Raw genomic sequence first — 15139 nt, 5'->3', positions numbered from 1 at the left:
GCGGCGGGAAGTGGGTGAGACCCCGGGGCGGGGCCAGGCGGCGCTTCCCCCTGGAGCGCAGCGGCGAAACCATCGAGACGGGCGGCCAGAGAGTCATGGCGGTAAGGGGCGGAGTGACCCCGTGCTCCGAGCCTGGAGGCGAGAGCGTGGGTTGTATTGGGGGTTCGGGAAGGCTTCGGGTCTTTGACAGGGACTGGGAAGAGCACAGCCCTATTTGTGGCCTTCCATGCATAGATGCTTTGGAATTCTGGATCCCAAGTTCTGAGCCTCAGCCCAGGTCACTGCTGTCAGTTCGCCGCCTGCGAGCCAGGGGCTGGGCAAGGTGGCAGAGGTGGGGTGTTGGAGGAAAGGTGTGCTAGAAACTGTTTGGCCCTCTGCCCCTTGGGGTCTTATTATCTGCAGTTAGACTTAGTCGCGTCTTATTGGGTTGAATTCGGGAATGCTCCGTGGAGGAAGTAGCAGATAGGCAGGATTTCATTGGGAGCGAATGCAGGGAATAAAGAACGGGCATTCCGAACCAAGAGAACTACACGAGCAAGGAGGTAGGAGGTGTCTGCGTATTTGTTGAACGGGGAGTATTAGGAGCTAAGCCATGAAAGGTAGTTGGGTGACCTGTTGTGTGTCTTGAGTACCGGACTGAGGAGTTTGCTGAGAGCCAGCCATTGAAAGTGGGAGTAGGGAGAGAGAGAATTAAAGCTGATCCTTATAACCAGAGTTATGGATGCCCGTGTAGCTGTTTGGTGATGCAAGAGCTGAGGACCCATTAAAGTACCATTTCTAGAACCAAAATCTAAAGAGACATTTTGGCTGGGATGTAATAAAGGTCTGAACAGGACATTAGGAATTGGATATATGAGGGAGAGGATATTTGAAGGGCATTGTTCGTAAAGCATGTGGTCTCTGGCGGGTCAATGGAAAAGCCATGCTTGCTGACTCCAGCCAGTGGGCCCCTTTTTATCTCAGCTTGTACCCGGGGATTACAACAATTTTCTCCATCCATTTTCCTGATACGCAGCCTGTTTCATGCTCGCTTGGGCTTGAGGGAATCTCTAAGCATGCCCTCTGCCAAGAAATTGAGGTATGAGCAGGCCAAGGAAAGGCAAAGTAGGTGAAGGGACTGGAGTGTCACCACTTGCATCCTACCACCGCCCCTGCCCCACAAAAGGAAGAGATTGAAGCCTACAGTTCTGAGCTGCCCTTCCTGCCGCTGCCTGAGGAAGGAGGGTGGGCTGGGGACATATAATGGAGTCCAGAGCCCGTTTCTAAACTAAACCTGTATTTTGTCCCATCTCCACTGCCAGGTTTTGATAATGCCTCAATGCCCGTAAGCCTGTTTCCCTTTCAAGATGCCGCTTTCAGACTTTGTTCTGGCCCTGAAGGATAATCCCTACTTTGGGGCTGGATTTGGCTTGGTGGGTGTAGGCACAGCCCTCGCCCTGGCCCGGAAGGGTGCCCAGCTGGGCTTGTTGGCTTTCAGGCGCCATTACATGATCACGCTGGAAGTCCCTGCTCGAGACAGGAGCTATGCCTGGTTGCTTAGCTGGCTTACCCGCCATAGTACTCATACTCAGCACCTCAGTGTTGAGACTTCGTACCTTCAGCATGAAAGTGGCCGCATCTCCACCAAGTTTGAATTTGTCCCTAGCCCTGGAAACCACTTCATCTGGTAAGACTGGGCATCAGGGAGGGCTCTGAGACTAGACTAGAATTAAGGGCAGTGGATTTGACCACTCTCCTTCACTCGTTCATTTTGGCCATTCTTATATAGGTATCAGGGCAAGTGGATCCGGGTAGAACGAAGTCGAGAGATGCAGATGATAGACTTGCAGACGGGGACCCCTTGGGAATCTGTCACCTTCACAGCCCTGGGTACCGACCGCAAAGTTTTCTTCAACATCCTGAAGGAAGGTATGGGGCGGCCAGGCAGGCTTTACAGGGGATTTCAGGGTTGGGGACACGGATATCAGATGGACATCAGAGGCAGAGCAGCTTGGGGAGTGGTAATAAGATCTGAGTTCTTGAGAGGCTGGGGTCCGAAGGAGCCATTTTGACATCGCTCTACCCACGGGCAAAGAGAACTGTTAGTTTTGTTTCTTCCCCTCCTACCCAGCTCGAGAGCTAGCCCTACAACAGGAAGAAGGGAAGACGGTGATGTACACAGCCGTGGGCTCTGAATGGCGCACCTTCGGTTATCCCCGCCGCCGCCGGCCTCTTAGTTCCGTGGTTCTACAGCAGGGTCTGGCTGACCGAATTATCAGAGACATCCGAGAATTTATTGATAACCCCAAGTGGTACACTGACAGAGGTGAGAAGTGGCTAGGATCTAGGCTAGGCTGTTTTTGACTATGTTGTTAAAAGCCGATAGGCTGGTCTCTGGCCAGATGGGATGATCAAAAGCTCCAGCCTGAGCTGGGCATGGTGGCACACACTAGTAATCTTAGTCCTTGGGAGGCTGAGACAGGAAGATCACACGTTCGAAGCCAGCCTCAGCAACTTAGCAAGGCGCTCTGAAACTTAGTGGGACCCTGTTTCCAAATAACAAAATCAGGCTAGAGGTGTGGCTCAGGGGTAGGATATCCCTGGGTTCAATCCCCAGTGCCTCCCCATCTTTAGCCCAGTTTGCCAGAGGGGGTGATCTCTTCCCATTCCGAGGTCATGAGGCCAGTAGGGGGCAGGGTTGGGAATGAATGTGGACACCTGGGACAGAGTCCATAATTCACTTCAGGTCTTGTTCATCCTGGCTCCATCCCTAGGCATTCCTTACAGACGTGGCTACCTTCTTTACGGACCCCCTGGTTGTGGAAAGAGCAGTTTTATGTAAGTAGTCAAAACGTGTCTTGGCTTTGCAAAACAACCTTTGCAGCTGGGCGTGGTGGCGCACACTTGTAATCCCCGCGCTTGGGAGGCTGAGACAGGAGGATCACGTGGGTTTGAAGTCAGCCTCAGCTACTTAGTGAGGCTCTCAGCAACTTAGTGAGACCCTGTTTCCAAATAAAATATAAAAAAGGTCTGGGAGTATAGCCCGGAGGTAGAAAGCCTCTGGGTTCCACCCCCAGTATCACCAAAAAAAAAAAAAACAACCTTTGCAGAAAAACTGGGCCGGAGGTTGGAGGGAAGTGAATCTGGGGACCAGGACAAACACTAGACATGCGGAACATTAGGTAGATGGTAGGAATCAGGCCTCTGAGACACATCTCTCAGCACTGTGAGGAGGTAGTAGTTGGGCCCAAGGAGGAATCCCCAGCTTGCCACCACCTCCTGCTGTGCCACTGTCCACAGCACCGCCCTGGCTGGGGAACTGGAGCATAGCATCTGCCTGCTGAGTCTCACAGACTCCAGCCTCTCTGACGACCGCCTCAACTACCTGCTGAGCGTGGCCCCACAGCAGAGCCTGGTGCTCCTGGAGGACGTGGACGCCGCTTTTCTCAGTAGAGACTTGGCCACAGAGAGTGAGTAAGGAGCTGGGGAGAGTGGTTCTAAGTGAGCAGTGAGGTGCATGGGGCATAAATAGCAGCAGGAGAGGACGGAAATCCAGAAGGCTGAAAGCTGCCTGCGCTGGCAGTAAGAGGCAGCAGCCAGTGCGGGACTGGGGAGTGCAGGGGCTGCTGATCTGAAGCAGGCTCTGGCCGCCCCCGCTCCCGTCTTCCTCCAGACCCTGTGAAGTACCAAGGTCTAGGTCGCCTCACCTTCAGTGGACTGCTCAATGCCTTGGATGGCGTGGCTTCCACGGAGGCACGCATCGTGTTCATGACCACCAACCACGTTGACAGGTGAGGAGGGAGGAGTGTGGCGAGAGTCCACTCTGTCCATGTCTCGGGACAGTCAGGATGTTGAGGGAACCACTTTTTTTTTTAACACCAGTAGGACTGTTGCTTGTGACTCTGCTTCTCTTCTTAGGTTGGACCCTGCCCTGATACGCCCTGGGCGAGTAGATCTGAAGGAATATGTGGGCTACTGTTCACACTGGCAGCTGACCCAGATGTTCCAGAGGTTCTATCCAGGGCAAGCACCGTCCTTGGCTGAAACCTTTGCAGAACAGGTCCTTCAGGCTACCACCCAGATCAGTCCTGCACAGGTGCAGGGCTACTTCATGCTCTATAAAAATGACCCTGAAGGGGCGATTCATAACGTCAAGTCTCTGAGCTGACCACGCTGTGCCCAGCTCTCCTTGAGACCAATAAACGCCTGCCACACCGAGGCCTCTGGCTTCCCTTCCTCCCTGGCTGTGCTGGTACTAGAGGAGAGAGCAGGCTGCAGTCACAGATGCCCACAAGGGCCAGTCAGGCCACACACACACAGATGATGGGGCACGGCTGAAGACACGGGGGAGGAGACACTCAAGTAAACAGGAAGGTGTAGGCCTCCCCTAAGGGCACCCAGGCAAGAAACATGGGTATGTGTTACAGTGCTTCCTAAGGACTCTGCCCAAATGTTCACCTCCAGCTAGTTTTCCCTGAAACTTACTGTACTAGTAGAGGAGTCAAATCCTCTTTACCCTGATTTCTTAGGAGAACAGACTAAAGAATGAAGGTGGGGACTACTCTGCCACACGGGAATCCTGCTAGGAACTCAGGAAGAGAGCCGGAACTCAGGCTGCGCGGTACTGAGCAAAGAAAGCCAGACAAGGCCAAATCTCTTTATTGTCCCTTCCCACCCCCAATTCCCCGTCCCCCCCACAGTACTGCTAGGAGCCATCTTCAGATTCCAGGCCCAGGGGCTCCCTCCGAGTACCAGGCCGACAAGCTCCCTGGCCCCGGGGCAGGCGGGGATAGGAAGAACCTGGTGTCCGGCCTTTGGAGCGCTCCCAGCGGGCACAGTCCCGAGTCCTGCGGGGCGGGGGGCCCTGCCAACTGCTAGGTCCCTTCTCTTGGGGAGGACCTTCAGTGCCTTGGTTGTGGGGTTCCAGCTTTAGATCCATGGGCTCCTTAAGGGGCCTTTCGGGAGGTGGCAGTTCCTGGGAGTCACTTGTACCTTTGGGGGCACAGCACACCCCTCCCTTCAAGTGCTTCTGACTGGGTTGTTGCCAGGGGCCTCGACTGGGCCGGGGGGGGTCTAGCATAGCTTTCTGGGTCTCACCCGACTTCTGTTGATTTGGCTCAGTCCCTGGAATCTTCTCACACGCGTACTGGGTGGCCACAGGAAGAGGAGTTGGCAGGGTGGGTTGGGCATCTGGTGAGGTGGACTGTTCAAGGGCACTAGGTGGGTGGGCTCCTCTGGAGGCATCTAAGGCTGACTCAGGTTCCGTCGGGGGAGGAGGCTAGGGTGAAGAGAACCCAAGGGAGATGCAGTTCCTCACACAGGGAACTGCAGGCCCCTCTCCTATCATCAGCCTCTAACCTCCTAGGGAAAATACAGTGCCCCCTAAGGGCCACAGCAGAGTGACATTTGTAGGAAAGGTGGTCACCTCGGGGGGGATGGCAGGAAGCCCTTCTCTCACCTGCTGAAGGCTGATGAAGTACCGGTTCCGCTCAGCCTCAAGGTCAATGATGCCGCCCCGCTGCTGCTGCCTCTGGTAGAGCCGCTTCCGCTCTTCCTGCTGGCGTAAACTCTCGGCACTGGGTCGGTACAGCTCCTGGAGGGAAGAATAAACGGGAAAAGGCAAGAGACTTGAACCCCTGCTCTTCCAAGACAGCGCTGGGAGAACTGCATAAGGTTCTTGGTCTTGTCCCGTAGTGTTGGGCTCCAAGTGGGAACTGAGGCTTTGTAGATAGGTCTTAGGCAGGTTAAGCCCAATTCCAAAGATCCCGTTCAGTGGAGACATTCCACTGCCTTGGAGAATGCCTTTATTTTTGGCTCAAATTAGAAGGAAATCTTACCATGGGCTGCTGGGGTTCAGGGGCTGCTTTCAGTGAGGCAAGATCGTACACGAGGGGCTCTCTGCACACTGGACATTGCACACCAACTGCCTTCTAAAATAAGAGGAGAAATCACACCCTGCTCCCTGTCAGCCAGCCTAGAGAGCTGGGAAGGAAAAGCACGGGTATACTTTTCTTGGCAATAAGATGGGGCTGGCAAGGGATGGATGAATGGCTGCCTGGGGGCTTCCAGAAATTGCACGCAGTATCTAAGTATACAAAGGGATGGCTTTTTTTCGAGACAGAGGTAAGACTTCATCCAAAGGGATCTATGATCCTAAAAAGGTAAAAAGCCACTAACGGGGAGGGATGGAAAGAGTTGTGCAGGTGTCAGGGTGCTGGCTGAGAAGGCAGGGCCGGCCGGCCTACCTGTTTGGCGGCAGCGTGCTGCCGTTCCTGTTCTTGTTCCTGCCCTTGTGCCTGCAGTTCCTGCTCCATGTGCTGGATGTACCGAGCAAGGCAGTGGCAGTGGAAATAGTGGTAGCAGGGTGTTTTGGTGAAGGCCTCGTTCTCCTGGAGGGGACGCGGCGCGGGGTGCGGTGTCAGCGCTTGCTCATGAGGCCACACCTGCCCGCCCCAAGCACCTCCCAGGCCCCAGGTGAGACCCTTACCTGGAAGCCATAGAGGCAGATGACACACTGGCCATGGGGGATGTTGTTATCTGTGAGAATTTCCTTTCCTTTCTGAGAGGAGAGAAGACACTAAAGCAATGGCAAAGGGGCAGGGCAAAGGCTGTGAGCAAAGTCTGTTTGCTGCTCTCAGGAGCGTTTGGTCTCGACACTCACTGGCCAGCTTGTTCCTTTGTGTTTATGCCTGCCTTTCTTTCCTTCCTTCCTTCCTTCCTTCCTTCCTTCACAATAGCAACAACAACAACAAAATTTTTTTTTTTTTTTGCGGGTCTGGGGATGGAACCCAGAGGCATTTGACCTCCAAGCTACACTCCCTGCCCCATTTTTTATTCTTTATTTTGAAACAGGGTCTCACTAAGTTGAGGAGGGCCTCACTAAGTAGCTGAGGCTGTCCGCGAACCGTGATCCCCAGGTCTCAGCCTCCCAAATGCTGGGATTACAAGCATGCGCCACCACTCCCGGCTCATGTTTACGCATTTCTGTCCTGGTCATGCCCACTTGCTCTCCTGGCAAGCAGTCCTTCTCCATGTCTCCACCCAATTGATCTGTTTTGCGTCTTATCAATTCAATTTTATTTTTTGGGGATACTGGGGATTGAACTCAGAGGCATTCTATCTCTGAGCTACACCCCCCAAGCCCCATTTTATTAATTAATTAATTAATTAGTTTATTTTTGCAGTACCGGGGATGGAACCCAGGGACACTTTACCTCCGAGCTACATCCCACCCCTATTTTTTATTCTTTATTTTTTGAAACAGGGTCTCACTGAGTTGCAAAGGGCCTCACTAAGTAGCTGAGACTGTCCGCGAACCATCTCCGCCTCCCAAATGCTGGGATTACAAGTGTGCGCCACCATGCTTATTCTTCTCTTATGAAATGGGTCTCACTAAGTTGCTGAGGCTGACCATGAACCTGAAGTCTTTCTGTCTCAGCCTCCCAAGTACTGGGATCGTGGACTGGAACTTAAACCAATACTGTGAGCCAAAATACACCTATTCTCTTCACACACACACACACACACACACACACACACACACACTACTGAGGAAGGTGTGGTGGCGCACGCTGGTAATTAATACTGGGGAGTCGGAGTACTTGAGAGGAGGATCACAGGTTTGTGGCCAGCCTCAGCTACTTAGTGAGGCCCTCCACTACTTACTGAGACTCTGTTTCAAAAATAAAAAGACTTAGCTGGGCGTGGTGGTGCACACTTGTAATCCCAGCATTTGGCAGGCTAAGATGGGAGGACTGCAGTTCATGGACAGCCTCAGCTACTTAAGTGAGACCCTGTTTCAAAATAAAGAATAAAAAATAGGGCTGGAGGTGTAGCTCAGAGGTAGCAAGTCCCTGGGTTCCATCTTCAGTACCGAAAAAAAAAAAAGACTTAAAAAAATAGGGCTGGGGGGTGTAGCTCAGAGGTACAGTGCCTCTGGGTTCCATCTCCAGTACTGCAAAATAAATAAAAAATAAAAATAAAATAATACTGACCTTAAGTAAGTGCTTTTAATCCCCCTCTTTTTTTTTTTTTCATACTGGTAGTTAAACCCACAGGTTCACCTCTGAGCTACACCCCGAGCCCTTTTATTTTTTAGTTTGAAACAGGGTCTCACTAAGTTGCTGAGGGTCCAGCTAAAGTGCTGAGGCTGGCCTCAAACCTCCAATGCTAGAGTCATATCTTCCCAAGTACTGGGATTAGAGAAATGCCACACCACACCTGGCTATGTGCTTTTAATCCTAACTTTGTTAAAAAACAAAGTTAAAGTTGTCTGTGTATGTTAATTTGTAGTTCTGTGTGTTGCTTCATGTCCCTATTTCCTTAGCTAGGGTATAAACTCTCAGAGTAAAGTCACAAATTATGTGATTAATACCACCCAGGCAAGATCCCTCTTTTCCCACTTTTTTTTTTTTTTTGCGGGTCTGGAGAATGGAACCCAGCAGCATTTGACCTCCGAACTACACCCCCTGCCCTATTTTTTATTCTTAATTTTGAAACAGGGTCTAAGTTGCGGGGAGGGCCTCAATAATTAGCTGAGACTGTCCGCGAACCACAATCCTCCGTTCTCAGCCTCCCAAATGCTGGGATTATAAGTGTGTGCCACCACACCAGGCTTCTTTTTCCACTTATAGTTGCTGATGCTATGAGAACAGGACATGCACTGAATGTGAAGAAAAATGCAAACTGAAAAGGAAAATTACTTTTCTGTAAAGGTACTGGAATTGGCAACTTGGGGATATATAGTCTTTTGAGTTTTTTTGGTATTGGGGATTTAGTTTGTTTGCTTGTTTGTTTGTTTTTTTTTTTTGGTATGGAGGGTGTTCTACTTCCAAGCCCCCCCTAGTTTCTTTCATTTTATTTTGTATGATGAAACAGGGCCTTGCTAAGTTGCTGAGGCTGGCTTTGAACTTGCAATCCTCCTGTCTTAGCCTCCCAAGCACTGGAATTATAGGCGTGGGAATTCTTTCTTTTGCTTTTGTTTTTGTGGTACTGGGAATGGAACCCAGGGGCCTTTTACCTTCAAGCTATACCCCCAACCATATTTATTATTATTTTGAGACTTACCTCGATGAGTTCATAGAGCATGGCAGCGCCTAGCCCAGCTTTGGCCACATGGCCCAGTGCTTGTGAGATCCTGGAAGAACAGAGTGGAGCTAACATTAGGACTGCCCCCTTCCTGCACCAGGCACAGCTCTGGGCTGAGCTTTCCAACTTACTTGTGGATCTGTTCATCTGAAAGTCCTCGGGGGTTTCGGATGGAGATCTGTGGCACCTCTTGGGGATACTAGTGGGGGAAAGTAACAGGTTACTGCTAAAGTGATCTACCTCAGGGACTCTCCCTCCCTCCCTTTTCTGCTGTATAGTAGCAGCCTCACCTGCACGGGGACCTGAAGCACCAGAGTGAAACAGACATACTGAGAATCCTGGTCTTCTGCAGTGGCAGGGTACAGAGTGATAAAGATCTCCCAGGGAGAAGATCTGCAGGCGGATGAAGAGGAGACCCAGGATGTAACTGGGCAGAGCCTCAAGGGCTAGGGAGAGGGAGGCGAGACCCTAAAGCTGGCAGAGAAGATGAGCACTCGACTCTTGAGATTAACAGAACAACCTTTACCTACATAGGAGAAGCATTATCTCTGAATCAAGGCTCACAGTGTCTCAAGATTAGATTCTGCACAGAATCCACCTATTACTAAGAATTCCTGCCCGCCCCTAGTCAAATACATACCTGCCATTTCCTTTAATCACCTGTAGTTCATCCAGATAGATAGACTCCAACACTTCAACTTCAGAGGGAAGGACCCTAGGGAGACAGGGAGAGATTGACTCACCGTTACAACTCTCCCTGCTGACGCCTGCTAAGGCAATGAAGGATGGCTTTGGAGAAAAATGGCATTCTGCATAAATGCGTTTGCTAGCTAAACTCTTAAAAATGAGAGAAATATGTTGTCAAGTGGCGAGGTAAGATGCGTAAAAATTAGATCTTACAGATCACTTCTGCCAAAAGATAAGGAAACAAATTCCCAGAAAGATGACTAACTAAGGCTTAACGTGGGCAGAACTGGGACGAGAGCCAGGTTTCCCCGACTCTGATCAAGTTTCATTCTACAGTTGATTTTCCCTTAGTGGGCATCTCACTGACCCAAATATATGGCCATTCATTACTAAGAAAGTTGCTAACAATACTTTTCCTTTTTCCTACACACTATACAGCAAAGAGCCCAGTGCCCTGGCTACTGCCTATATGCCTTGTCAACACCAAACAATTTGAACAGAACAGGTCTAGGTGGTTTACAGGCTGTGTTATGGTAGAAGTGTCATCAGCCTTGAAGTCAGTAATAGGTACCAATCTCTTACCAGCTATGGGATTTGGATAGTTACTTATTTCTGTAAGCCTCAATTACCCTGTCTACGCAGACAGATAATACCACCTATTCCCTAGAGGTATTGTGAGAACTAAAAGTGATTTGTTTATGTAAAGTACCTTATAATGTCTGGGCCACAGTAACTAGGCTAAGTCCTCTTTTTTTCCTGTTTGTATATAACCTTCTCACTTAAAAGGAAAGAGAGGATGTAATTAGTATTCTGGATGTATTTACAGCCCTAGCCATCTGGTTGACCTAAATTAGCCTGTCCAGGTTAGGCTCGAAGGTCCTGATGTAAGCCAGAGAACACACATTTAAGCACAGAAGCAAACTGCAATGCCACTGAAGATGTGCAGCTGGAGTCCACAGCTCCGCCCAGGTGGTACGTGGAAAGATGCATGCTTTGCCATCCTATATATGATTCCATTTTTACTAAGCGTAGGGCTGACCTAGGATGATCTATATCAAAGGTTCTCTTATTGTTACTCTTATGCCTTAGGCAAACACCTCAAACTATAAAAATATCAAGCTTTACATCTCAGATAATGAGTAGTTCTGGTTGACAGGAGGAGGAGATTCAGAGTACCACAGGCTTCTGCAGTCACTGCCAACCTGTAATGGCCCCTGGAATCTTAAAGTTCCCCCAACACTGAAAACCACCAGTCTAGGCAGTCTTTTATTTTTTTGGTACTGGGGACTGAATCCAGAGGCATGCTACCTCTGAGCTACACACTCAGCCCTATTTTATTTTTATTTTGAAACAGGGTCTCACTAGGTTGATGAGTGTCAGTACCTGCTGAGGCTGTCCTTGAACCTACACCCCTCCTGTCTCGGTCTCCCAGGTACTGGGATTACAGGCATGCACCAACATGCCTGGCTCTGGGTGGTCTTTCCAAAGGCCAGTCCTGGCTGAACTAATTAACACTGAGGTGTAGCCTCAGTAGTCCCTTCAATAGCTGTGCCCATCCTAGCTGTGACTTGGATCCTGGGTATGAGGTACAAGATGTGATGATGGTACCGAGAATATAAATCTGGGGTCTGATAAACCTGGATTCCTAGTAGTTTCTGTGTGCCATCTGGCAAATCACTTTACTACTTTAGAGCTCATCTAGTCTCAGGTCCTCAGAGTTATTAAAAAATGAGGCTTCTGTATGGTACATCTATGTCCTCTCAAGTACTTTATGAGGTAGATGCCACACCCACTTTCTTACATATGAAGACACTGACTCAACAGAAGGTAGTTGGCCTGGCCAGCATCGGACAGCTAATAAAATGTGGGATGAACGCACATTCATCATATTTCCAAATCTCAGAGTCCTTACAGATTCTGGTCTCTTGTTAACAATGTTTGAGAAAAGGACTAGGAGGGCTTTTTGTGGGGTAGAAGGCTTTATTCTGACAATAGTCCTCATTAGTGCTGTCTGGGAGAGAAAAGGTTAAGGAAAGCGTAGGCGGAAATAGGGTGATCCAAGGGACTGGGGGACCGCGAGCGAGAGGACGTCGGGAGGTGGGGAGGTGTGATGAGCCAGCATCATCCCCAGGCCCCTGAGAAAATTCACTTCTGGAGAGATGGGACGGAGCGGGTAACAAGCCCACAGGGCGTGACCCCAACCGGCGCCGAAAGCGCGGACCCAGTCTCCTCTTACTTAGATGAGCGTTCCTCCACCCTCCCATCCCCAGTCCAAGAGCTCGCCTAGATAGAGGTGTCAGCGTCTCTGCCATCCCTTATCCCTCGTTCCATCCCACATGCCCGCTGTACGGACCGTCTGCTGCCGCCACGAGCTCCCCGCACCAGATCCAGGCGACCAGCCAAAGCCCATGACCCAAAGTTACCAGTCCTCCTCCCCTGCAGCTGCCGACGCAGACGCCGCCATGTCTTCTCCGGCCGGCAGCCGGAACCGGAAATGCTTTTGGGGAAGTCGGAGGGGAAAACTGACGGGGGGTGGGAGCTGGCGCCGTTTCTAGGCAACCGCAGACTCCGGGTCCTCAGTGGGGCCTGAGAACCGAGCGACAGCTTGGAAGTGCCCTAGGAAGTGCCTATGGGCGGTCCACGTCCCTCCCACACCTCTGAGAGCCGTTGTCGTCCGAATTTCTGACTAGTTCTAGCAAGAAAAATTGGTAAGAATGGGAGCCTAAAGAGACCAGCAGTAGGCGATGGAGAAAACTTACAAGCCACGCAGTGTGCAGGCAGCCAGAAGGGACCGGGCAGGAGGTCGGGACCGATGCCTCTGCCTGCGGAGCTTGGAGCTTTAAGGGTTCGGGGTGAGATAGGGCCCCCGACCAGCGAAGCACACAGACAGGGGGTCTGGTCGGGGCTCCAAGGAGTTTGGGAGTGGCAGAAATTGGGGGGAGGCTGAAGGGGGAGACCGGTAGGCGAGGCTGCGTGGAGGGGGAAGAGGGACACCGTGTCTGGTGGGCGCCGGGCTGGGTTGGGGGACAGGAGACTGAATTCCAAAGAGACACCCTGTTTGTTCCAAGACCTCGTATTTTCATCTAGTCCACCTGACCGTGCCTTTGAAGGCTGGATTAGTGTGAAAAAGAGTAAAAGACATGGGGCTAAAACGTTTACCTTTCTCTCGTGCCTGAACCAGGCCTCCCAGATGTGTGGAACCGTTCCTGGATCTAGAGCTCCTCGGCATCGTAGCTACCTCCTTCATTTGGAAAGACCCGGATATCTTTGCCATGGAAAAGTATCACGTGTTGGAGATGATTGGAGAAGGCTCTTTTGGGAGAGTGTACAAGGGTCGAAAAAAATACAGCGCACAGGTGGTGAACACAGAGGGATATCTTTTGAGTGGGACCCAGTACTCCCAACTCCAGTGGAAATTGAAGCCAGGAGACATGCATTTATACTAGCCAGTATTCCTAGGGAAGGCACTGACTCCTTCATACTTCTTAAGAAGTATGAGCTCTGAGCTGGGCGTAGTGGCACAGTACTGTTGTTTGTTTGTTTGTTTGTTTGTTTTCAAGTCTGGGGATGGAACCCAGGGGCATTTGACCTCCAAGCTACATCCCCTGCCGTATTTTTTTATTCTTTTATTTTGAAACAGAGTCTCACTAAATTGCGGAGGGCCTCACTACGTAGTTGAGGCTGTCCACGAACCACGATCCTCAGGTCTCAGCCTCCCAAATGCTGGGATTACAAGCATGCACCACCACACCTGGCTGGTGGCACAGTATTGTAATCCCAGCATTTGGGAGGCTGAGACTGGAGGATCGCAGTTCACGCACAGCCTCATCTACTTAGTGAGGCCCTGTGTCAAAATAAAGAATAATAATAAAAAAAAAAAACAGGGCAGGGGGTGTAGCTTGGAGGTCAAATGCCCCTGGATTCCATCCCCAGACCCGCCAAAAAAAAAAAAAAGTATTAGCTCTGAAGTTGGATCATGTGGGTTTAAATTCTATATTCAAGGCCGGGCGTGGTGGCGCACGCTTGTAATCCCTGCGCTTGGGAGGCGGAGACGGGAGGATCGCGCAGGTTAGAAGCCAGCCGTGCTGGCGTAAGAGACCCTGTTTCAAAAATATAAAATAGGTCTGGGAGTGTAGCCCGGAGGAAGAAGGGCTTCCAGGAACCCCAGTACCACCAAAATAAATAAATAAATAAAAAATAAATAAATTCTATATTCACCACTTTCCATTTTGGAAATATGGACAAACCACTTAATCTCTCTATGACCTAGTTTTCTCATCCATAGACATGAAATGGGATCAGAACTGATGGATGAGATTTGAGGATCACTTAGTACAATGATTGATTGACACCTAGTAAGCAACACATAAATATTATTATTCATTTCTAGCATATCATCCAGGAAGAGATAAAACAAAACACTTGAACGCTATTCTTCCATCTTTATTTTTTCTTCTCTTTTCCCCAACTCTCCACTGAAGTCTTTTGGTTGGATCAGAACACCTCTCTCAGAACCTACCAATGGGATCCTTTCTCCTGGGATAAGGGGCGGGTGAAACCTGAGTAAGACCAGCTACCATAGGGGCAGTGGAGGAAGGAGGCTAGCAGGTGTAATCAAAGTTGCTCAGACACTCTAAAGCCTTGAATTCCTGAGCTCTGAGGTTGAGGTTGAAATCCTGGATGTTTTCAATAGCATGGCTAGGCCTTGAACCTTCCCTTTACCCTGATAGGTGGTGGCCCTAAAGTTCATCCCAAAGCTGGGGCGCTCGGAGAAGGAGCTGAAGAATCTGCAAAGAGAGATTGAAATCATGCGGGGTCTGCGGCATCCCAACATCGTGCATATGCTTGACAGCTTCGAGACTGACAAAGAGGTGTGGTTTGCTGGCTTGGGGTCGCCTCGCCCAGGCGCGAGGGGGCATTTCCTAACTTCAGAATGCAGGAACCTCCCGTCAGTGCCACTGCCTTCTTGCTGTAGGTGGTGGTGGTGACAGACTATGCTGAGGGCGAGCTCTTCCAGATCCTGGAAGATGATGGAAAACTTCCTGAAGACCAGGTATGTTTCCCGGCTTAAACTTCTCCCCACTCCTGACCACTGAGCAGGTGAACGGCTGTTAGAACAAAGTCCCCATTTTTTAAAACACCTGAGAAGAATACAACAATCCAGTTATATCTTGAGGCAGTGTGGTGTGAGGGTAAAGTATGTGAACACTGGTGTTAGCCAGGCGTGGTGGCACACACTTGTAATCCCAGTACTTGGGAGGCTGAGATTGGGACGTCGCAGATGTGCAGCTGGCCTCAAATTCTTAGTGCGGTCCTCTGCAACTTTGTGAGACCCAGTTTCAAAATAAAATATAAAAAAAAATAGGGCTGAGAATGTAGCTGGGAG

At 50.4% G+C, this 15139-nt stretch overlaps 3 protein-coding genes across 8 annotated transcripts in view; 2 read left to right on the top strand and 1 right to left on the bottom strand.

Annotated features, from left to right (window-relative positions):
* Positions 1-1346: 1346 nt before the first annotated feature.
* On the top strand, positions 1347-4147 carry BCS1L (BCS1 homolog, ubiquinol-cytochrome c reductase complex chaperone; the record flags this gene model as incomplete). Its single annotated transcript, XM_080689319.1, has 7 exons — positions 1347-1666; positions 1769-1908; positions 2111-2305; positions 2754-2817; positions 3280-3449; positions 3653-3770; positions 3898-4147. The coding sequence occupies 7 exons, from the start codon at positions 1347-1349 to the stop codon at positions 4145-4147; spliced, it is 1257 nt and encodes a 418-aa protein (XP_080545445.1).
* A 537-nt stretch (positions 4148-4684) lies between these two features.
* Positions 4685-12266, bottom strand: RNF25 (ring finger protein 25; the record flags this gene model as incomplete). 2 transcript variants are annotated; one of them, XM_080689281.1, is made up of 10 exons in its annotated part: positions 4685-5257; positions 5438-5572; positions 5817-5909; positions 6225-6368; positions 6467-6538; positions 9046-9115; positions 9198-9265; positions 9357-9459; positions 9707-9781; positions 12177-12266. In XM_080689281.1, the coding sequence occupies 10 exons, from the start codon at positions 12215-12217 to the stop codon at positions 4685-4687; spliced, it is 1374 nt and encodes a 457-aa protein (XP_080545407.1). The 2 variants fall into 2 exon arrangements, with proteins under 2 accessions (XP_080545407.1, XP_080545406.1); XM_080689280.1 differs by having other exon boundaries at positions 5817-5906; positions 12177-12217.
* Positions 12267-12943: 677 nt separating this feature from the next.
* The window catches only part of STK36 (serine/threonine kinase 36), a gene marked incomplete at both ends in the record, with an annotated part of 30045 nt that continues 27849 nt past the window's right edge, over positions 12944-15139 (top strand). For 4 of the 5 annotated variants that reach the window (XM_080689270.1, XM_080689269.1, XM_080689268.1 and 1 more), the window contains 3 exons: positions 13026-13109; positions 14484-14624; positions 14729-14806. In XM_080689270.1, the coding sequence (XP_080545396.1) occupies positions 13026-13109; positions 14484-14624; positions 14729-14806 (303 nt within the window). Of the gene's footprint in view, positions 13110-14483; positions 14625-14728; positions 14807-15139 lie in introns of all 5 variants that reach the window. The other variant, XM_080689266.1, reaches the window with a different exon arrangement.

The sequence above is a fragment of the Muscardinus avellanarius genome (genome assembly GCF_963383645.1).
Source record: "Muscardinus avellanarius genome assembly, chromosome: 2".
In the NCBI taxonomy this organism is placed as follows: domain Eukaryota; kingdom Metazoa; phylum Chordata; class Mammalia; order Rodentia; family Gliridae; genus Muscardinus; species Muscardinus avellanarius.
This window is presented reverse-complemented; position numbering and strand designations above follow the sequence as displayed.